Raw genomic sequence first — 24,895 nt, forward strand, 5'->3', positions numbered from 1 at the left:
TCCCATCAGGTTCAGGAACATTTTTTGTCCTACAACCATCGGGCTCCTGGACTGACTTCACTTGCTTCAGCTTTGAACTAACTCCAGAGCCTGTTATGTTATGTTCTACATGGTTTTTCATCAATTCTGTTGTATTTTTTCATTATCCTGTGGCTGCCTGCAAGAAAGAGAACCTCAAGGTTGTATATGGTACTGAATATGTACTTTGATAATTGTTGTCGTGGCTATCCCTCGAGGTCGAGGATGATGGTCTTCATTCTGAAGAAGTGGCCCACAGAGCGAAGACATCTGTGCGAGTATTTGTTTAACATGTACTTGTTGTTGCACTCCAAGAAGCACATGATACTTCACAAATCAACCAACTAATTCCAATGGCATGGAAACCACGATGTTGGAGCTGATGGATTTGTTGCAGCCTTCATCCGCCTTCACAGCCATTGAGTTTGAAGTAACTTCGTCCTCCTGTTCCACCGTTGAGGTCATGGTTGGATTGTTCTTTGTCAGGGACCTCACCCTCGACCTTACCGCCATGGGTGACCCTACCAGGAGCATAGCTCCAGACAAGATCACAGGACCACACAAGCTTCCCCACCACGACAAGGTGACAATCCATGGAGAAGTTTTATAACAAATTTACTTTGAACTTTGAAGGAAGTCAGGCCATTTGTAAACTGGGCAGAGGACAATCGAACCCATTGGCTAATGAATTAACATTGGCTCTGGGTGCAGAAAATTCACCTCATTTATCTTCAGGCAGCATTGTGCAATCTTCCAAGAAAGCAGATGGAGTTCACATTTCACAGAGATGTGTAGTCTCCAGTGGTACATCTGCAAATTTGTGCTTCTATCTCTTGACTAGGGCTTGAATCCACAACTTCCGCCCACATTAATGAACCTTGGCTGACAGACCCTGACAAAGTGCAATGCCTTAGTGGCTAACTAGTCATCTGAAATATAGGGAAAAAAAACAAAAAATTGCCTGAGTTGTGATGAAGGGTCTCAGCCCAAAGCTGTTTATTACTAACTGTATTATAGTATCATTGCCTGACCCTCGTGTGGGGTACTCCAAAAATGCTGGAAGTATTCACCAATTTTCACTGACCTGAAAGATTAACTCGGTGTCTCTCGCCAGAGATTCTGCCTGCTCTGCTGAGAGCTTCTAGATCTATCTATTTATGTTTCTTTTTTTTTCAAAATTTGCTATTTTTCTATGCTTTCCAGTTTATCAAGTGTATTTTTATTTGATTCTGTGACTTATTGAGCACTGTCAGCTGTTTTCTGCGGGAACTTTTGAACTGGAACCCTACCCTCTGCAATATGACAACATATAAACCATATGACCACCGACTGTTCCTGCAATATTGCCCTACGCAAGGATGACACTTCCAAGGCTAGTAAGCTAATATAGTGAAAACTCAGTTAAAAAAAAATACTTCCTGCTGTAAACGGACAAATATACTTTGGGAAAAAAAGACTTGATAAATCAGCTGCATTTCCGGACTTTCCCTGTGAACTCAGCGGCAGAAACGGACGAGAAAGAGAAAAAAACTCCAGAGAAAGCCATTCACTCCCTGAGACAGTGGGAAGCTCTTCGACATTGGTTCAGCTTCGCACGGTCTGAAAGCGTCGCGTTAATATTCGGTGGAAGTTTGGACAACCTAATAGGTTTGTATCTGTGTGCGAACCCCCCCCCCCCCGCCGTCCCTTCTCTGTTTCGAGTTGCAGGGTAGGCTGCCCTCGGCTGGGATTGTTTCATGAGTCGTGGAGGTTAGAAGCGTCAGTTCTCATCCTACGGGACTTCAACTGTTCGGTTCGGTTTCAACCGGCGCCTGGTCAATTTCCGCCTCCCCGCTTCTAGTGGGAGATTTTGCATCACAGATTAACATCGTATCCAGGACATCATCCTCCCCGGCCCGCCAAACCGAAAGCTTCACAGGCACTGCCGGCGTAGGATCGGGCGAGAGAGAGAACGCTAAAACTAAAAGACGGTGGTGAAAGATTTGAAATCAAAGATCCTGTTATCAAGCAGGGTTGGTGTGCCTGAAGGTGGGGATTAGGTGCGTGTGTGTGTGTGAGTGTGTGTGCGTGTATTTCAGTGCAAGCACTCTTATCTGAAGGCTGGTCCCCGGTTTCTCATTGCAGGATGTCCCGGGGTGAGATCGTCCAGGTCCCCGACGATGCGCATTTCACTTCGTTCAGGGAGCAGTGCGAGCGTCACGAAGGCTGGACGGTTCAGTACAGTAAGGGAAGCATCACTGTGTGGAACCGACAGCCCGAGGAAAACAAAACCGTGCAGAAACTAAAGGTATGGAGCCCGGGGCGGTGCTTCACCGTCTTTCGGATGAGATGTTAAAGAGTCTCCTCCGGTGTATGTTACACAGCCCGACACAATACTTGTAAGGAAATTGGTAGACTTTGCTGGCCAGTGTATACCATGTGCTAAATTGACAGGCTTTTCAGTCAGAATAGTACAGGAACAGCACCTTCGGACCACTTTCTGTACCCAACAAGATGTAAAATTAAACTAAGCGTTTTCTACCTGCGTATAATCCATATCTCTGCGTTCCCTGCATAATCTTGGGTCCTTCTAAGAATCCCTTCAATGCTCCTATCGTTTCTGCCACCTCTAACAGTCTGTAAAAAACAATACTTCACTGTACATGGATGCCCTCTAGTATTTGACATTTCTTCCCTGGAGAAATGATTCTTATGTTTTTATTAATTTGTACTAGTTTATTCTGAGATCAGATCTCTGCAGTTATACCAGGGAAGAAGCTTGATGGATTTCACAGCTCCACTGTGAGCTACCAACAGAGATGAGATAGGCTGGGTTTGCTTTCCTTTGTAGTGGAAGAGTAAAAGATAAACAAGACACAAAGAAGGTAGAGAGTGAGAAACTTTTCCTTTTAGTATACAGAGTAACTATAGAGTATTGGGTGGTGGGTTGGAGATACGTCTCTACCAAAGGAGGTGTAAGGCATTTCGTCCCTCTGCTAGCTTGCAAGGTGTACCACCTGCTTAGCTCCCCCCACCAGGGTCACCTGAAGCCAGGTAGTGGTGGGTGGTCATATGGGCAGTTGATGCATATGACAAGTCCTGATTGTGTGGCCACTGACACCAGGCAGACAATCTCTGAAGTGTATTGATAATGGCTGGAGTCTCCCATCTTGTAAAGACACTGCCCAGAAGAAGGCAGTGGCAAACTACTTCAGTAGAAAAATTTGGCAAGAACAACCACGGTCATGGAACCACGATGACCCATGTCATATGACACAGCCCATAATAATGATGATGAAGATGATAGGGTATGAAGCAGGAGGCATCAGGGGTTTAGAAGGTATTTGTGGAAGTTTTTGCTTCGCTCTGAGAGCAGTTGAAGTCAGGAACACACTGCATGACAGGTCCTGCTGAAGGGTCTTGGTCCAGAGCATTGACTGTACTTTTTCCCATGGGTGCTGCCTGGCCTGCTGAGTTCTTCCAGCATTGTGTGTGTGTGTGTGTGTGTGTGTGTGTGTGTGTGTGTGTGTGTGTGTTGCTTGACAGGTGGAGGAGACAACATTTAGGAAGAGCTCTTGAATCACTGTGAAATTATGGATCAATTGCTTGAAAATGGAATTTGTCTAGATCGGTATCCAGTAGTTGGCAAGTCATAGAGAGAATGAATCTCAGGGTTGTATAGGGTGACACGTACGTACTTTGATAATAAATTAACTTTAACTTTGACAGTGGACTGAAGAGCTGGTTTTTGTGCCATATGACTCCTTGTAGTGAATTGCTTCACTGATATCTTCCCCCAACCTCAATGTAATCTTTAATATTCCCTTTCCACTCTATTGATAATAGGACATGTTATTCCTGGCTCTCTGGCCAGTATTCCATTGCAGAAACTGTCCATTTCTTCAATTATGATATGGCTGTTCTGTGCAAACATTTTGAAGCCAGCTGTTGCTTTGCGATGATGAAGTACATGCGATAGAAATACAAGCCTGTCAATAAAAAGTATTAACAGAAAGTGCTGCATATGCTCTGCAGGTCAGGCAGTATCTGGGGAGAGAGAAAGAGAACAGCTCAGTTTGAGCCTTTCATCAGTTTGTATTTTCCCCTTTGTGAGATCTCACTGTGCATAGATTAACTGCTGCATTTCCTGCTGTGCAACAGTAGCTCTACTTCAATATGTACAAAATGTTTGTCTCTTCATTTGGATTTTAATATCTCAAGTTCACTCTGGTTCAAGGCAATTAAAAGACACTTACATCAATAATGAGATAAGTAGCTTTTCCTGGAATTTTCCCTTTTTTTTGCATTCCTCAGTGTAAATAATAACGAAAAGGCAAATTACTTTCAGGCAGAAGAGTGACTTTGGATTTTTGGAAACGATTGCAAGACATTTCCCCTGATTGTAGTGCCTTGAAATAAGGGCTGGAGATGGGGATGGAGGGGGGTGGGGGAATTGTCTTCAGCCAGATGTTAGTAAATCATCAAACTAAAGTGCTCAAAAGGGCTGTAAGAGCTCAGCTGCTCAGAGTATCCAAAACAGAAAGGTCAATGGATTTTTTGATGTTAAGGGAATTAGAGATGGTGAGTTGGCACAGCATAGGTTAAAAGTAGAGGAAAAGTAGAACAGGGTTAAGCTGTGATCTTAACACATGACCAATGAATTACCCTTTCAAGTTGCAAGATTCAAAATAGTTTAATGTCATTTCCAGTAGGTAAGTGTAAAGATTACACAATAATGTTTACTCCGGATCTGAAGCACCGCAAAAAAACACAATAAAATAAAGAACATAATATTATATACCAGCAAGATGCACGATATCACAGGAATAACCTTGCACAATGTCAGTAAGATCAAAGAACTGATGGTGGACTTCAGAAAGAGTAAGATGAGGGAACACACACACCAGTCCTCACAGAGGGATCAGAAGTGGAAAGGGTGAGTAATTTCAAGTTCCTGGGTGTCAACGTCTCCAAGGATCTATCCTGGGCCCAGCATATCGATGCAAGGGATGACAGTGGCTATATTTCATGAGGAGTTTGAGGAGATTTGGTATGTCACTTACAAATTTCGGCAGATGTGCCACGGAGTATTTCAACTGTCATCATCACCGTCTGGTATTCAGGGCGGAGGGGAGCGGGGCGGCTACTGCACAGAATCAAAGTAAGCAGTAGAGAGTTGTAAACTTAGTCAGCTCAGTCATGAGCCCTGGCCTCCGTAGTATCCAGGACATCTTCAAGGAGCGATGCTTCAAGACGGCGGCATCCATTGTTAGGATCCCCATCACCCAGGTCATACTTTGTTCTCATTGCTGCCATCATGAAAGAGGTACAGAAGCCTGAAGGCACACACAATAATTCAGGAACAGGTTCTTACCCTCTTAAAGCCAATTTCTGAATGGACATTGAACCCAAGAACACTACCACACTACTTTTTTATTTCTATTTTTGCACTACGTATGTATATACTTACGGTAAAACCCATTTTTTCTATTTTTTTACATTGTACTGCTGCCACAAAAACAACAAATTTCATGGCATATGCTGGTAATATTAAACCTGATTATGATTCTGATAATAATTTTAAAAACTACAGTCACACCTAGGCTGTCGGAAGCAGGTCATTGGGTGACAGTCAGAGGGGGGAAAGTGAAGGTGAGCAGACAGGTAGTGCACAGCACCCCTGTAGCCATTCCCCTGAATAATAAGTTTACTGTCCTGGATACTGTTGGCTGAGAGCCAGGGTGGCAGGGCCTCCGGCACTGAGTCTGACCCGGTGGTGCAGAAGGGTGGGACGGAGAAGAGGAGAGCTGTCGTCATTGGAGACTCTATAGTCAGGGGAGCAGACAGGAGATTTTGTGGACGTGAGAAGGACACCCGCATGGTTTGTTGCCTCCCTGGTGCTGGGGTCCGGGATGTCTCTGACCGGGTGCAAGACATCCTGGTACGAGAGGGAAAGCAACCAGAAGTTGTGATACATGTTGGGACCAATGACATAGGCAGGAAGAGGGATGAGGTCCTGAAGTGTGAGTTTCGGGAACTAGGCAGAAAGCTGAAGAACAGGACCTCAAGGGTGGCGTTCTCAGGATTGCTGCCAGTGCTACGTGACAGTGATGGTAAGAATTGGAGGAGATGGCAGTTGAATGCGTGGCTGAGGAGTTGGTGCAGGGAGCAGGGGTTTAGATTTTTAGATCATTGGGATCTCTTCTGGGGAAGGTGGGACCTGTACAGATTGGATAGGTTGCACCTGAACTCGAGGGGGAGCAATATCCTTGCAGGTAGGTTTGCTAGCATGGTTTGGGAGGGTTTAAACTAATTTGCAAGGGGGATGGGACCCAGAGTGATAGAGCAGTGAAAGAAGTGCATGGAGTAAAGCCAGATCTAACATATAGAGAGGCTTTGAGGAAAGAGAAGCAGAATAAACGGTGTAAAGACAGTAAGGTAGAAGGGCTGAAATGTGTGTACTTCAATGCAAGAAGCATCAGGAACAAAGGTGATGAACTGAGAGCTTCGATACATGGAATTATGATGTAGTGGCCATTACAGAGACTTGGCTGGCACCAGGGCAGGAATGGATTCTCAATATTCCTGGATTTCAGTCCTTTAAAAGGGATAGAGAGGGTGGAAAAAGGGGAGAAGGGGTGGCATTACTGGTCAGGAATACTATTAGAGCTACAGAAAGAGTGGGTAATGTAGCAGGATACTCTTTTGAGTCAGTATGGGTGGAAGTCGTGAACAGGAAGGGAGCAGTTACTCTATTGGGGGTATTCTATAGGCCCCTTGGTAGCAGCAGAGATACAGAGGAGCAGATTGGGAGGCGGATTTTGGAAAGGTGCAAAAATAACAGGGTTGTTATCATGGGTGACTTTAACTTCCCTAATATTGATTGGCACCTGATTAGTTCCAAGATGGGACAGAGTTTGTTAAGTGTGTCCAGGACGGATTCTTGTCACAGTATGTGGACAGGCCGACTAGGGGGAATGCCATACTAGATCTAGTACTAGGTAATGAACCGGGTCAGGTCACAGATCTCTCAGTAGGTGAGCATCCGGGGGGCAGTGACCACCGCTCCCTGGTCGTTAGCATTATCATGGAAAAGGAAGAATCAGAGAGGACAGGAAAATTTTTAATTGGGGAAGGGCAAATTATGAGGCTATAAGGCTAGAACTTGCGGGTGTGAATTGGGATGATGTTTTTGCAGGAAATGTACTATGGACATGTGGGCGATGTTTAGAGATCTCTTGCAGGATGTTAGGGATGAATTTGTCCCAGTGCGGAAGATAAAGAACGGTAGGCTGAAGGAACCATGAGTGACAAGTGAGGTGGAAAATCAGGTCAGGTTGAAGAAGGCAGCATACATGAGTTTTAGGAAGCAAGGATCAGATGGGTCTATTGAGGAATTTAGGGAAGCAAGAGAGGAGCTTAAGAAGGGGCTGAGAAGAGCAAGAAGGGGGCATGAGAAGGCCTTGGTGAGTAGGGTAAAGGAAAACCCCAAGGCATTCTTCAATTATGTGAAGAAAAAAAGGATGACAGGAGTGAAGGTAGGACCGATTAGAGATAAAGATGGGAAGATATGCCTGGAGGCTGTGGAAGTGAGCGAGGTCCTCAATGAATACTTCTCTTCGGTATTCACCAATGAGAGGGAACTTGATAATGAGGAGGACAATATGAGTGAGGTCAAAATGTTCTGGAACATGTTGATATTAAGGGAGAGGAGGTGTTGGAGTTGTTAAATACATTAGGACGGATAAATCCCTGGGACCTAACGGAATATTCCCCAGGCTGCTCCACGAGGCAAGGGAAGAGATTGCTGAGCCTCTGGCTAGGATCTTTATGTCCTCGTTGTCCATGGGAATGGTACCGGAGGATTGGAGGGAGGCGAATGTTGTCCCCTTGTTCAAAAACGGTAGTAGGGATAGTCCAGGTAATTATAGACCAGTGAGCTTTACGTCTGTGGTGGGAAAGCTGTTGGAAAAGATTCTGAGAGATAGGATCTCTGGGCATTCAGAGAATCATGGTCTGATCAGGGACAGTCAGCATGGCTTTGTGAAGGGCAGATCGTGTCTAACAAGCCTGATAGAGTTCTTTGAGGAGGTGACCAGGCATATAGATGAGGGTAGTGCAGTGGATGTGATCTATATGGATTTTAGTAAGGCATTTGACAAGGTTCCACACGGTAGGCTTATTCAGAAAGTCAGAAGGCATGGGATCTAGGGAAGTTTGGACAGATGGATTCAGAATCGGCTTGCCTGCAGAAGGCAGAGGGTGGTGGTGGAGGGAGTACATTCAGATTGGAGGATTGTGACTAGTGGTGTCCCACAAGGATCTGTTCTGGGACCTCTACTTTTCATGATTTTTATTAACAACCTGGATGTGGGGGTAGAAGGCTGGGTTGGCAAGTTTGCAGACGACACAAGGGTTGGTGGTGTTGTAGGTAGTGTAGAGGATTGTCAAAGATTGCAGAGAGACATTGATAGGATGCAGAAGTGGGCTGAGAAGTGGCAGATGGAGTTCAACCCACAGAAGTGTGAGGTGGTACACTTTAGAAGGACAAACTCCAAGGCAGAGTACAAAGTAATTGGCAGGATACCTGGTAGTGTGGAGGAGCAGAGAGATCTGGGGGTACATGTCCCCAGATCCCTGAAAGTTGCCTCACAGGTGGATAGGGTAGTTAAGAAAGCTTATGGGGTGTTAGCTTTCATAAGTCGAGGGATAGAGTTTAAGAGTCACGATGTAATGATGCAGCTCTATAAAACTCTGGTTAGGCCACACTTGGAGTACTGTGTCCAGTTCTGATCGCCTCACTATAGGAAGGATGTGGAAGCATTGGAAAGGTTACAGAGGAGATTTACCAGGATGCTGCCTGGTTTAGAAAGTATGCATTATGTTCAGAGATTAAGGGAGCTAGGGCTTTACTCTTTGGAGAGAAGGAGGATGAGAGGAGACATGATAGAGGTATACAAGATAATAAGAGGAATAGATAGAGTGGATAGCCAGCGCCTCTTCCTCAGGGCACCACTGCTCAAAACAAGAGGACATGGCTTTAGGGTAAGGGGTGGGAAGTTCAAGGGGGATATTAGAGGAACGTTTTTTACTCAGAGAGTGGTTAGAAACATAGAAACATAGAAAATAGGTGCAGGAGTAGGCCATTCGGCCCTTCGAACCTGCACCGCCATTTATTATGATCATGGCTGATCATCCAACTCAGAACTCCGCCCCAGCCTTCCCTCCATACCCCCTGATCCCCGTAGCCACAAGGGCCATATCTAACTCCCTCTTAAATATAGCCAATGAACTGGCCTCAACTGTTTCCTGTGGCAGAGAATTCCACAGATTCACCACTCTCTGTGTGAAGAAGTTTTTCCTAATCTCGGTCCTAAAAGGCTTCCCCTTTATCCTCAAACTGTGATCCCTTGTTCTGGACTTCCCCAACATCGGGAACAATCTTCCTGCATCTAGCCTGTCCGATCCCTTTAGGATTTTATACATTTCAATCAGATCCCCCCTCAATCTTCTAAATTCCAACGAGTTCAAGCCCAGTTCATCCTGTCTTTCTTCATATGAAAGTCCTGCCATCCCAGGAATCAATCTGGTGAACCTTCTTTGTACTCCCTCTATGGCAAGGATGTCTTTCCTCAGATTAGGGGACCAAAACTGCACACAATACTCCAGGTGTGGTCTCACCAAGGCCTTGTACAACTGCAGTAGTACCTCCCTGCTCCTGTACTCAAATCCTCTCGCTATAAATGCCAGCATACCATTCGCCTTTTTCACCGCCTGCTGTACCTGCATGCCCACTTTCAATGACTGGTGTATAATGACACCCAGGTCTCCTTGCACCTCCCCTTTTCCTAATCGGCCACCATTCAGATAATAATCTGTTTTCCTATTTTTGCCACCAAAGTGGATAACTTCACATTTATCCACATTAAATTGCATCTGCCATGAATTTGCCCACTCACTCAACCTATCCAAGTCACCCTGCATCCTCTTAGCATCCTCCTCACAGCTAACACTGCCACCCAGCTTCGTGTCATCCGCAAACTTGGAGATGCTGCATTTAATTCCTTCATCCAAGTCATTAATATATATTGTAAACAACTGGGGTCCCAGCACTGAGCCTTGCGGTACCACACTAGTCACCGCCTGCCATTCTGAAAAGGTCCCGTTTACTCTCATTCTTTGCTTCCTGTCTGCTAACCAATTCTCCATCCACATCAATACCTTACCCCCAATACCATGTGCTTTAAGTTTGCACACTAATCTCCTGTGTGGGACCTTGTCAAAAGCCTTTTGAAAATCCAAATATACCACATCCACTGGTTCTCCCCTATCCACTCTACTAGTTACATCCTCAAAAAATTCTATGAGATTCGTCAGACATGATTTTCCTTTCACAAATCCATGGTTGGTGCGTGGAATGCACTACCTGAGTCAGTGGTGGAGGCTGGTACACTGGTGAAGTTTAAGAGACTACTAGACAGATATATGGAGGAATTTAAGGTGGGGGCTTATATGGGTGGCAGGGTTTGAGGGTCGGCACAACATTGTGGGCCGAAGGGCCTGTACTGTGCTGTACTATTCTATGTTCTATGTTCTAAAACCACAATAAATATACGTTTGTAAATACATAAAATAGTTTCAATACATAGATTGATTGTATGTCCATAAAGTGATGCTATGCACAGGGGTGTCTGTACATAAAGTCACTCTGACAAGAAATGATAAAGTGGTGGTGGTGTGGGGTGTGGAGGGCTGGGTTAGTGGGTGCAAGTGTTGGTCAGCCTTACTGCTTGGGGAAAGTAATTGTTTTTGAGTCTGATGGTCCTAGTGTGGATGCTACAGAGCCTCCTCCTTGATGGGAGTGGGACAAACAGTCCATGAGCAGGGAGGGTGGAATCCTTCATGACATTGCTGGCCTTTTCCCGGCACCTTTCGGTATAATGTCCTGGATGTCTTGTATTTCTTACATTATTTTGATGGTCTGTTCTTGATATGGTTGGATTTTGTGCTTGAGTGTAATAACTCCATTGGAATGATTATTGAAGCACTGCAGTTAGTCAGATGCAGTTCACGTTGTAGTTATGAGGTTGTGGTACATCTGCATGATAGCTTGGTCGCACTGCACAGTGAGCTTCATTATGTGAGGCGTGTCACAGAAGAGCACACTTGCACTGATAGGTTATTCCATGCAAATTGATTGGTCATCCTCTTTCCAATGAAAGAGAGATTTACTTAAAAAAGTAAAGGTCTTCATGATCAGCAGAGAGATTGAGATGGCAAACTGAAATAAAGTGGTTTGACTTCTGAGGGTGACAAAAACAAGATGTAATATATTTGAGGAGGTCACTTCCGAGGGCACACTACTGGAGTTATGAGGTTGGGAAATATCAGCATCATGACATCTCTGAACCACAGAGTGAACCCTGTTTCATAAGGTTGTTAAAGTATTAGGTAAGGTGTAAAAGTTATGTAATGAGCTCCTCAGACTTATGTGGGGAGCTGGAGAGCATTGGGCTCCAAGGTTTTCAGAGCACCTGAATTGGTTACAAACAAGAGAGAATCAGCAGATGCTGGAAATCCGAACAACACACACAGAATGCTGGTTGAACTCACTAGGCCGGGTAGCACCTATGGAAAAGAGTGCAGTCAACGTTTCGGGCCGAGACCCTTCATCAAGAGTGGGAAAAAATATGAGGAGCCACAGTAAGAAAATGGGGGAGGGGAGAAAGAAACACAAGGTGATAGGTGAAACTTGGGAGGGTTGAAGTAAAGAACTGAGAATTTGTTTGGTGAAAGAGATAGAGGGCTGGAGCAGGGTGTATCTGATAGGAAAGAACAGAAGGCCATGGAAGAAAGAGAAGGGGGAAGAGCAGCAGCGGGAAATGATAGTCAGATAAGAAGATAGGGTGAGAGAGTGAAAAGGGATTGGTAAAGTTGGCGGAGCATTACCAGAAGATCGAGAAATCGATGTTCATGCCGTCAGGTTGGAGGCTACCCAGACAGAATATAAGGTGTTGTTACTCCAACCTGTATCTGGTGCTCCCGGTGTGGCCTCCTATATATCAGTGAGTCCCAACACAGATTGGGCGATTGCTTCACCAAACAACTACGCTCCATCCACCAGAAAAAGCAGGATCTCCCAGTGCCCACCCATTTTAATTCCACTCCCCTTTCCCATTCCGACATGTCAGACCATGGCCTCCTCTACTGTTGCGCTGAGGCCACAGTCAGGTTGGGGGAGCAACACCTTGTATTCTTTGTGGGTAGCCTCCAATCAGATGGCATGAACAGTGATTTCTTGAACTTCTGGTAATGCTCCCTCCCGCCTTCACCATTTCCCACTCCCATTTTCCTCTCTCACTTTATCTCTTTATCTGCCTGTCACCTCCCTCAGGTGCTCCTCCCCCTTTTCTTTCTTCCATGGCCTTCTGTCCTCTGCTATCAGATTCCCCCTTCTCCCGCCCTGTATCTCTTTCACCAGTTAACTTACCAGCTCCTTACTTCACCCTTCCACCCCCCCCCCCCAGTTTCACCTATCAGCTTGTGGTTTCTTCCCTCCCCCCACTTTCTTACTCTGGCTTCTCATCTTTCTTCCCCACTCTTGATGAAGGATCTCAGCCTGAGACATTGACTGTACTCCTTTCCATAGATGCTGCCTGGCCTGCTGACTTCCTCCAGCATTCTCTGTGTGTTACCTGGATTGGTTAATTGTTGTGTAATAAGAGTCGTTAATTGTTTAGAGTTCCTTGTGTTTTTTTCTCGAGCAGGCCTCTCTTTGTATTATAGTCTTCTGGTGCTTTCTGCTTAAAATTGTTAAGTTTATTTTGATAGGCTGAGAGATTCTATTATTTGAGTAGCTGGATTAGAGCTAATTATGGGGCCCTAGTTTTGAGAATGTGGGGCCAAGCCACTAATGTTCTGTTGGAGCTCTTATGAATAAATTAGGGTCACTGTCTCTACGTTGGAGTCTGTGTTTCCTCCATACTTGAGTTCTGACATTGCCAGCACACATTGTGACAAGTTAAACATTTGCACTGATAGCTTATTCTATACAGAACACAATTGGCCATTCTCTTCCAAAAAAAGTGGGCAAATTGATAAAGATCTTTGTTTATTAAAGGAATTGACAAGGGAACCTTAAATAAGGATGTTGCATGCATAAGAGAGCATGTCTTATGAGGAAAGGTTTAGCGTTCTAGGGTTTGTCCCTTTGGAGTGAAGGAGGAAAGGAGGTGACTTGGTAAAAGTGTTCAAGGTGATAAGAGACATATATAAAGTGGGCAGAAAATAGAGGGTTATATGGGAGGAAAAGGATAGATTGATCTTTTTTTAGATTATGAGGACACTCAGTCTTACAGTAGTTTAGAAGTTTGCATAACATTGTGGGCCAATAGGCCTTTACAGTTTGATGTTCTAAGGTAGCTTGACTTATAAGAGTGATCAAGACAAGATTTAAAACATTTAAGCTGGTCACTTCAAAGGACATAAAACTGGAGTGGAAGCAAGTCTTCATTGATTCTGGTGAACTACATTCGAATAAAAATAATATGAAAAATAACAATACGAAGATACTAATAAATCTAGTGGGGAATTCAAGGGGAACTTTACACAACTAGCCAGTAAAATATGGCCTTCACCACTACAATGTGTAGTTGTGCTGTCTAGTCTGAAGGCAAAGCCAGAACTAACATGCAAGGGAATAAAGATGAGATGGATTTATTGATGAGGTTTGTTGGCATAGGGCAACTCAGCAGAAGCACAAGCTGCAGCAGAGGTTGACATCTAGGGAGTAGATTCTATTTAGCAAAAAGGGTTGTTGAGTTACAAAAAAAAATTATGCTTTCAATTATGTATGACAACATGAGTTACTGAAAGATGTACTGTTCCTCTTCCATCAACTTTCGTTTAAAATCACACAAAGTTTTAAAAAGAACTTGAAAATAGGTTTTAAGCTACATTTTGTGTCAGTGATAATGAAGAAGTTACGAGAGAGAGAGAATATGTGAGAAGATTGAAACAAACTGAATCCTGTGGTACAAAGTGCTGCAATAACCCAATCAAGAGTTCAGTTCCTAGTAAGATATTCAGAATATGTAGTGTTGAACCAAACCCCATGGTCAGATGGACAAAGTGATGTCTCATCTCATCACAATCGCCTGCCACAATTCTTAACACAAGCTAAACAAAATTTAATATTCTAAAAACATCAAGATGCAATTTTGTCATCTCCCTTAGAATGGTATTTACCTTATCTTGGCCTTGCAGTAGCGATTTCATTGTTTGAGTTAAGATGTTTGCTTGGGATTTTTAATTGAGCTTATCAATTTCTAGCTATTTGCTATGGATTTTAGATTCGGAAGATTAAGCCAAACTTTGTGGAGGGAGCAGTTCAAAATTTTTTAATTATTTTCCTTCTCAATTATGTAGGAAATCTGGTTCCTCTGGTCATTAATCAGAAAGACTCCAAACACTGGATGGATGTCGAGAGAAAATATTGTGTTATCAACTGTTGTCGATGTTATTACAATCAATGTCAACTAATACTGCTTCAGAGAAATTAGTTCTCATCTCTTATCCTGATTTATTAAGTCCCTAAATTGGATTCTGCACAACTGATGGTAGTTCAGTCACTACCTCCTTGTAATCTGTTACCTACCCCGTAACTGGGTTGCCAAACCAGCAGAAATGGACCACTTAGTTGGAGTCTGGTTTAACAGAAGCTAATAAAGTTTTATTAAAGAAATAAGTAACACAGTACTCTAATCGTAAGGATATAAATGCAACAGGTTAGCAATGACAAAACACACATGTACACAGAACTAGGGTAATAGGAATCAACCAAGCTCTATCGCAGTCTAGGGGTAAAATGATCAGTCTCAAGTGATGCAGAGTTCAGTTCAGCTTAGTACAGTTCGCAGTAATCGCTGTTGTGCCGTTGGAGAGAGAGAGAGAGAGAGAGAGAGAGAGATAGAGATATTCAAATCTGATTCAGCAGACCTTTGATACTCTTCGCAGTTAGCTCTCGGGCGGACCCTTTGTTATGTCTTCTGTGGTCACCGACTGTGACCCCTCCACTCCGTATACGACCGTTCTTCCGCGGTGAACCCGGTACCCAGGCAAGGGCGGACACACATACCAGGTTCCCGCCGATTGTACCCTTTCACCCTGTGCGTCTATGGTCGGTTCCTGCCATCAGACCTGCAAACTCCCACCAACTTGTGGGGGCACACCGCTCTTCCAGGGTCTCGTTATCTCGTGATCTCGTGGTGTGTGTCATGCCTTAGCGAACCTGTTCTTTTTATCCCCCTGCTGGGCTATCGCCTGTCCATCAAACTTCAAACAGTTCAGGTTCAAAGCAACCGGTCTGTCAATACTCTGAAATGTGTTTCTTTCTTGTTAATCTCTCCCTTCTCTCTTATTAGCATTTTGAATGTTTCTCCATTGTCTCCCTTATCTCTCTCATCAGCATCAATCTTCTGATAACCTAGTTTTTCGTCACAAGTCGTACAGATGGAATATTAGACTTGCAGGTGGTCGTAATTTTTTCAACACAAGCAATGTCTTTTTTGACTAGTATAGGCTTTGTTACCAGAAATTCTTGAGGAGATGAGGCTTATTTCTATGGATGTTTTGGTCTTGGACACTTGAATGGATAATGGAAGGATGTCCAGTGGTAACTTTCAGAAGGGAATTGGACATTGTAGTGCAACAACACTAAGGGATGGATTATGTATCATCTAATGAGTCTTTGAAATAGGTACAAGAGGCCCGATGACCTCTTCTTATGCTGTAAGATTCTATTGGTTTAATGAATCATGATTCATGGAATAATTACAGCATATTTGGAGGTCAGTCAGCCCATCACACATCCCCATTGAAATCATAATGGTCCCAGCACTGATTCTAGAGGAACATTGCTACTTAGTCATAGAACACTACAGTACAGAAGCAGGCCCCATGGCCCATCTAGTCCATTCTGAACTATTATTCTGCCTAATCCTATAGACGTACACACAGACCATAGCCTTTCATACCCCTTCCATCCATCCACTATCCAATTTTCTCTTAAATGTTGAAATCAAACCTACATCTGTCACTTCTGCTGGTTCCACACTCTGACCACCCTGGGTTCCACACTCTGTCCACCCTGAGTAAAGAACTTACTGTACTCCAGCTGAATAAAGATATATTTCCTTGAACATTTTGCTTTCTGGCCTTCAGATAACTTCTTGCCATTTATTCCCCAAACTCCAAGTTATGGATTAGTCTTTTGTATGGCATGTGCATTTAGAAAGGTGCATTATGGACTCTGAGACACCCAAGAGTAAACCCAGACAGTATATCTATAGAAGGGTGATGTTTTTCATCTCCAAACTATCAAGTAAAATTTCATTGTCTTCCCAGTTTACTTCTATGATGTAATATCAAACATATGCATAGAAAAGTACAGACCCGAAACAGGCCCTTTGTCCCATCTAGTCCATGCCGAACCACTTAAACTCTCTACTTAACCAGATAAGCAAAGAACAAACATCATAACAACATTAAAACCAAAGCAACAATTGATCTAGAAAAACAAAAATAACTATTTGTGAACACTTTTCCTAAGGTCTTTCGAAACATGTCTCAGTTACTTAACATAACATCTGCAGCTTTTTCAGCTAATATACCGTATAATATGTGCAAGAAAATATCTTGGCTTTGTCACATTGACGTTTTACTGCATTCTTGTAGTTCTGGTTTTCAAAATTATAATGCCAAGCATTAATTGGATTGACATGTCCCACACAGTTGACAAAGAATTATAGAATTAAACTGCACAGAATAAGTCCCCTTAGCAGGGATTCCCAACCTGGAATTCATGGCATGAAAAAGGTTGGGAACCCCTGCCTTAGCTCATCTTGCCTCAGTGACTCTTTAAATAACTTAACCCAATTTATCCTGCACCCTTGATCTTTCCTGTGACATCAATGCTCCCTAATTCAATATTTATTCAGCTTTCTTATGAAAGTTATTATTGAATCTACTCCCAACAGTGCATTCCAGAACAAAACAACTTACTACGTAAATGCTTTTTCCTCATGGCTAATCTAGTTCATTTGCCAATTATTTTAAATGACTATTTTCTGGTTATGGAACAGTAAATAGATGCCTGGTTTATTTACTTTTATTTAAGAGCCTACATGATTCTTGAACATTATGTTATGAACATTGGCACACAATTATGTTGTGCTTGGCATTGCAATCAAAATGTTGTCCTATGAGACTGTCACTTCAGATAGTTTGCTTATCTTGACCAGCTTTTGAGAATTACGTGCTTGATACTAGACAGAAGATTAAAGAGGCCAAAAAGTAATTGAAGCCAATGAATCACTTCATACAGAAATCAAAGCCAAATTAGCATTTATTATCAAAGTACATCTATGTTACCATACACAATGGATTTCGGGTTAACTGGGCCATCAGTTAATCAGGGTGCCGCTTATTTGGGACACTCTGCCATTTAATTCAGACAGGAGATTGTTGCTGAAACGTTTCTAACTAGTGTCAATTGGGTACACTGTGTGGCCATACTCTGCACCATTAGACTCTGCACCATACTTAGAGTGAACAGTTTTTAAATAGTGCCAGTTGCATGTGTTTGTGTTCAGAAATAGCCAGGAGTGAAAATGAAATTGTCCTACTACTTCAGCTATGAAGAATTTGAAGGTATTGACAGTCATCTTGAATGTTAGAATGAAATAGAAGATTTGGAGGATGCAATTGTCATAAGCATTGTATGAAGGTAGTCCATTATCTACACTATGTGCCTTACTGGTTTTGTTCATTTATAGTCATTTAATTCCTCTATCAATAGCTGTTAGGAACTATCTCACAGATTTATAATACTGTCGAAGTATTGCTTGTCTAATTTGAGCTGTGTTTCATTTAAATACTGCACATAAATAGTTACACAGTTGAATGATAGTTTGTCTCTTTTATATCTCTTTAAATAATTCCATGAAACTTCTGCTATTTGGGGCAGCTGCTTAATTGGGGTACAATATACTGTTCAGATGTGTCCCAAATAGCCGGATGCCACTGTACTACCTTAAGATTCATTTCCTTGTAGGATATGAAAGCTTTGGAGAGGATGTGGAGATAACTCACCAGGATGCAGCCTGGAACAAAGAGCCTGTCTTATGAGGATAGGCTGAACCAGCTAGCGCTATTCTCGTTGGAGCGAAGGAGGATGAGAGGTGACTTGATAGAGGTATACCAGATGATAACAGGCATAGTTAGAATTGATAGATAGAGACGTCTTCCCAGAGTGGAAGTGGCTAATACAAGGGGGCATAATTTGAAGGTGATTGGAGGAAAGTATAAAGGATGTCAGAATTATTTTTTTTTACACAGTGAGTGGTGGGTGTGTGGAATACCTTGCCAAGGGTGGTGTTAGAGGCAGATACATTAAGTACCTTTAAGAACCTGTTAGGCACACAGATGGTGGAAAGGTGGAGGTCTTTGTGGATTGATTTTAGAGTAGGTTTGAAAGTTGGAACATATTGGACCAAAGGCCCTGTTCTATGCTGTAGTGTTCTGTGTTTTATCTTCTCTGTTTATTTACAGACAAATAAAGAAATGCAATAGAATTTACAAAAATACTCAAAAATACTATGTATAAACAAAGATTGACAAACAACCGATGTTCAAAAGAAGGCAAAGTATGCAAAAAAAGAGAACATAAGTTGTAGAGTCCTTGAAAGGGATCCTATAGATTGTAGAATCAGTGCAAAATTGGATGAGTGAAGTTATCCATCAAGGTCATATACATGGAAGATTACATATAGAGTTTTAGTATCCAAATCAATAATGATGTGGCTTGGTACGGTTCACAGACAGGAAACTTTATGCTGTTAAGTTTGCAGACTGTGGCAGAAGGAAATGAATACTGTGGAACTCTGAGGAGCCTGTAGTCAGGCTTTTTGAATTCTATGTCAGCAATCTGCAAAGGCGGGAGGGCTGAATCTCACCAACGTCAGATCACACTGGAGTTTGTCCATGGATATGAAGATTATAAGTGTGGAAAGCAATTAGTTTTTGATTAACAGCTAAAACTATTAAGTTCAAATCAGAGGAAAACCTCTTGGCAGCCTTTGAGAGATGTTCATGAGCTCAATGTGAGGTTTGTGTTCAAGTTGAGTTCGGGTTTATTGTCATTGGCATAAATACCTAGAATATCAAGGCCATGAAAACTTGCTTTTTGCAGCAGTAGCAAAGAACATTACAAACACGACAAAGTATAAATTACATAAATTAACATAAATTCTGCATAACTTGCACAACAAAATAAACAAAAATAGAATGACATGAGTGCAAGCTGAGGGTAGTATAGTACAAAGTAGAAGTAGTGCTTTTCAGGTTGGTTCAAGAACCTGATGACACTAGGGAAGAAACTGGTCTTGAACCATGAGATGTGGATCTTCAGGCCCCTGTACCTGAGGCCGCCTGAGACAAGGGCATGGCCCAAGAGGTTGGGGGGAGGGGGGGTCCTTAATCATGAGTGTCACTTTTCTGAGAAATAGTCTCTTGTAGTTGTCCTTGATGGTGGGGAGTGACATAGTCATGATGGAACTAACTGAGTCCACCACTCTCTGTAGTCTGCATTCCTGTTCTTCGGAATTTCCATACCAGGCTGTGATACATCCAGTCAGAATGCTTTCCACTGTACATCTGTAGATATTTATCAGTATCTTTGATGACATGCCAAATTTCCTCAAGCTCCTAAGGAAGTAGAGAATATTGAGTCTGTAAGGATGATCCTTGGCCTATCACATAATTTTTCCATTCAATTCCTCTTCAAACCTCAGCTTTAGCCTCATATTATCAATGAAACAGGTAGGCATCGTTTCTTCAGGAATATGTATCTACCATTGATATTTTGGAACCTGGTTCTGTGATTGTCAGGTTTCAGGTTTCAGGGACAAAGAATATGTCCATCAGTTCAGTGCTTAAAAAGTGCTTTCATCAGTATGCCTAAAGAAACTTTGTAACTGTAGATGCAAATGGTGTTTTGGGCTCCTGGAACTCACAATTATCTGTCTTAAAATGTACGAGACTGCTGATGCTGGAAACCCAAACTAAGAACAAAAAATGCTGAAGATTTTCAGTTGATAAGGCAGAATCTTTCCACAGATGCCCTGTGGCCTATGGAGTATCTACAGTGTTATTTTTTTCTTCTTTTTATCTGTTGTGAAGCATACTTTGTGGCAATCTTGAGAGGAAGCTATTTTAAGTCTCATATTCCCCTCTTAGCCAGAGCAAAGAATGATTTCCCCTTGTCCTCATCTTCGATCCCAAACCACACAACTTCCCCATTCGACCTTGAACATTTCTGACACCGACAAAATAAGTCCACTGCAAGGCACCATATTCCCCTCCTTTCCCCTTCTACTTTTTCAGCCTCACTTCCCCTTGACACTTCCCATTCTCATAGCCTTTTCACATACAGCTGCTGGCTGTTCAACTCTGGCTCTTTAACTCTTCCCTTTCCAAACAATCCAGGAACCCCAAACGTCCCTGCTGAAAAAGCGATTTACTTGTATATCCAATTTTGCATTATTCTATTTAGTGCAAGGTAGTGTCCTCTACAATGGGAAAATAAAATCAGATTATATCATGTGCACTGGAGAACACCTCCTTTCAATCCAGAAACACAAGAGATTCTGCAGATGCTGGAAATCTTCACAATATACATACACTACGTGGCCACTTTATTAGGTACAGCTGTCTACCTGCTCATTACTGCAAATAGCTAATCAGCCAATCTTGTGGCAGCAACTCAATACATAAAAGAATGCAGATGTGGTGAAGAGGTTCAGTTGTTGTTCAGATGAAACATCAGAATGGCGAAGAAATGTGATCTAAGCAATTTTGAGTGTGGAGTAGTTGATGGTGAGTTACGGAGTGGTTTGAGTAGCTTAGAAACTGGTGGTTTCCTGGGATTTTCATGCACCACGGTCTCTAGAGTTTACAGTAAATGGCAAAGAAGAAAAAACACCCAGCTTTATATATTCTATTTTTTTGTTGACATACAGTGTGGAATAGGCCCTTCAAACAGCACTGCCCAGCAATCCTCAAATATAATCTGGGCCCAATCATGGGACAATTTGCAATGAGAAATTAATCTACCAACCGGTATGTCTTTAGACTGTGGGTGGAAACCGGAGCACCTGGAAGAAACCCACACAGTCATGGGGATAACATACAAACTCCTTACAGGCAATGGCAGGGAATAAACTTGGGTCACTGGTACTGTAAAGCATTGTGCTAACCACTAGACTAGCATGCTATGGGCAACATGCCTCGTTAGCTAGAGAGGTCAGAGGAGAATGGCCAGACTGATTCAAGCTGATAGCAAGGTAACAACAACTCAAATAACCACTCATGATAACATTGGTGTGCAGAAGAGCATCTTTGAACACACGACATGTCAAAGCTTGAAGTTGATGGGCTATAGATCAGAAGACACAAACCTACAATCAGTGGCCACCTGTACCTAGTAATGTAGCTACTGAATGTAAAATGAACTGCGCTGCACTTCCTCTTCAGTTGCTACACTTTATTCTGCATTGTTAGCACTTTTCCTTGTTCCACCTTAACGCACTGTATAATGATCTGATCTATATGAACAGCATGCAAGACTAGAATTTTCACTGAATCTTGGTACATGTGGCAAGAATAAATCAATTATCATAATCATTATGTGCCATGTCATATGACAAGGGCAATCATGGTTTGTCAACAAGATTATTCTTGGCAACTTTTTCTACAGAAGTATTGCCTTCTTTTGGGCAGTTAGTCTTTACAAGATGGATGACCCCAGCCATTATCAATACTCTTCAGACGTTATCTGCCTGTTGTCACTGGTTGCACAACCAGGACTGGTGATATGCACCATCTGCTCATACGACCATCCACCACATATTCCCATGGTTTCACGTGACCCTGACTGGGGGCCCAAGCAGGAGCTACACCTTGCCCATGGTGACCTGCAGGCTAGCAGAGGGAGGGAGCACCTTTTACCTCCTTTGTTAGAAACTATCGTGACTTTGCCACCCAAATAATGCAGTAGCAGTTGCAATTCCAATTGAATGGTCTCAGCTCAAAACATCAGTAAGTCATTTCCGTCCATTGATGCTACCTGCCCTGCTGAGTTCCTCCTGCATTTTGTGCATGTTGCACCTTTCAGTCTGCAAGGTTTGACCATGAGCCATGGTTTTAATTCTCCATTACACTCACTCGAATATCTGTCTTCACACACTGTTTAACAAACTCAACATAGGCAAAATCATCTTATCATGTGGCCAAGCACACTACAGACCTCAGGGTGTGACATTGAATTCAAAAATTTCCAATGATATATTTCATAGAATGTAGAACAGTACAGCACAGGAACAGACCCTTTGGCCCACAATGTTGCACTGAACCAACTAAATTAGTAATCAAATAGCTAATTAAACGAATCCCCCCTTACTACGTGATATCCATTTCATTTTCCAAATTTCCTTTTCTGGAATATTAATATTTCATTTTCCTCACATTCATGTGCCTACCTAAATGTCTCTTGAAAGTCTAGTGGACCTAGCTCTACCACCACCCCAGGCAGTGCATTCCAGGGACGCCCCCCACTCTCTATGCTAAAAAAAAATCTTGCCTCTTACATCTCCTTTGATAGATAGATAGATATACTTTATTGATCCCGAGGGAAATTGGGTTTCGTTACAGCTGCACCAACCAAGAATGGAGCATAAATATAGCAATACAAAACCACAAACAATCAAACAACAAAATGCAAATTATGCCAGATGGAAATAAGTCCAAGACCAGCCTATTGGCACAGGGTGTCTGACCCTCCACGGGAGGAGCTGCAAGTTCGATGGCCACAGGCAGGAACAACCTCCCATGACGCCCAGTGTTGTATCTCGGTGGAATATGGCCGGAGTCCAACAGTAAAATGTTCAATATCCGGTCTACAAACACGTTCCTCAATCGTAATATGACCAGGATTGCACCATCCGTTGTTAACCAGAACAGCAAGCCCCCAACTCCTTTACGCTTACCGCTCTCAGTGCACTTCAACCTTCTCACCTTAAATGCATGCCCTCTGGTATCAGACATTACAGCCCTGGGAAAAAATGCTATCTATCTACTCTATCTGTGCCTCTCACAATCTTTTAAACCTCTGTCAGATCTCCACCGCTTAAGAGTAAACAACCCAAGTTTGTCCATCCTCTCCTTGTAGGACGCGCTGTCTAATCCAGGCAGTGTTCTGGTAAACCCCTTCTGCGCCCTCTGCAAAGCCTTGACATCCTTTCAATAATAGGGTGACCAGAACTCATTACAATATTCCATATGCAGCCTAACTAGTGTTTTATAAAGCTGCAACTTCCTGACTTTTGACCTCATTGTCTCAAATAATAAAGGCCAGCATGCCATATGCATTCTTAACCACCTTATCAAGATATGTAACCACTTTTATGGAGTTATGAACTCGAACTCTGCTCATCAACACTGTTTCCTTTCCTCTTTCTATTCTTATATTTGCAATTCCCCCCCAAGCATATCAGCTGCAACAATCAAGCGTTAGCCACATGCTATCAGTGAACACCATCACAATCTGCATCACTTCTTTCTTGGTCTTCACCCTTACACAGACCTTGTCTTTGATCTCTCTGTCTCTCACTCTTCTCTGCAACATACTACACACTTGGCTTCCAAATCTTCCACGTTCTGGTGCAAGAGCTTCAACCTGAGTTGTTAATTCTTTATCATTCTCCACAAATGTTGCCTGACTTGCTAAATTTTTCCAGCACTTTATGTGAATTATGAATGGAGAGTTCTGCATTGGCTATTTTGTTTTCTGTTAATTCATTTTGGAATGGGGACATCACTGACAAGGCAGACATTTTAGCCTCTCAACTCAGAGGCATGCTTAGTCAATTGAGCCACATAAACATAAGAGAGTTTGCAGATGCTGTAACCCTTGAGCAACTCACCCAAAGTACTGGAGGAACTCAGCAAGTCAGGCAGCTTCTGTGGAGAGGAATAATGCCCTGATGAAGAGGCTCAGCCCATAACATTGACTGTTTATTCCTCGCAAGAGATGTTGCCTGATCTGCTGAATTCCTCCAGCATTTTGTGTGTGTTCCATTTCAACCACGTTGTTGGTTCTAAAGTACTTGGAGACCAGATCTGGTATGGATGGCTAATTTCATTCCTTAAAGAGCATTAATTTATTTTGTCTATGAAAGTCCCTTTTCTTTTGTCACCAATGGCAATTATTTTCTTGACTCTATGTTGTGGGCCTATTTAATTACTTCATTCTAAACTCCTCAGTTGGCATAATAAAACTCATAATAGACTTCTGACTCTCAATCAATAGTTCACGCAATGGTGTTTTTGCTGATTGCAAGCATATTCACAAATGGTGCACTGCTCGAGTCAAGTCAGTTCTAATAACACATGCTTTCCCCCACCTCAACAGTTTCCTGTTCCCCAGCCATGACCGCCTCACTTTCATCAGTGACGTCTAGTCCTTGTACACTTCCATCAGCCATTAGGAAAGCCTCAAGGCTCTCCACTTCTTTCTTGATAACAGACCCAACCAGTTCCCTGCTCCCACCACCTTTGTTCAACTGGCAGAACTGGTAGTCTCCCTTTGTTTCCTTCCACTTTCTCCAGACCAAAGGTGGGCCATGGGCACTCCTATGGGCCTCAGCTATGCCTGCCTTTTCGCTGGCAACATAGAACAATCTGTGCTCCAAATCTACAGTGGTAATCCTCCCCAACTCCTTCCCTCCTACATTGATGACTTAATTAGTGCTGCTTCCCGCACTGGTGGAAATCTCCTCAATGG

The 24,895-nt window shown here is 42.8% G+C and overlaps 1 protein-coding gene across 1 annotated transcript in view; it reads left to right on the forward strand.

Moving 5' to 3' along the window:
- Positions 1 to 1,380: 1,380 nt before the first annotated feature.
- LOC140200618 (START domain-containing protein 10-like) overlaps positions 1,381 to 24,895 on the forward strand; it is a 193,873-nt gene continuing 170,358 nt past the window's right edge. The window contains exons 1-2 of the mRNA XM_072264186.1: positions 1,381 to 1,665; positions 2,143 to 2,305. Of these exons, the coding sequence (XP_072120287.1) occupies positions 2,144 to 2,305 (162 nt within the window). The 5' untranslated portion in view covers positions 1,381 to 1,665; position 2,143. The remainder of the gene's footprint in view (positions 1,666 to 2,142; positions 2,306 to 24,895) is intronic.

This window comes from Mobula birostris, chromosome 7 (genome assembly GCF_030028105.1).
Source record: "Mobula birostris isolate sMobBir1 chromosome 7, sMobBir1.hap1, whole genome shotgun sequence".
NCBI lineage: Eukaryota > Metazoa > Chordata > Chondrichthyes > Myliobatiformes > Myliobatidae > Mobula > Mobula birostris.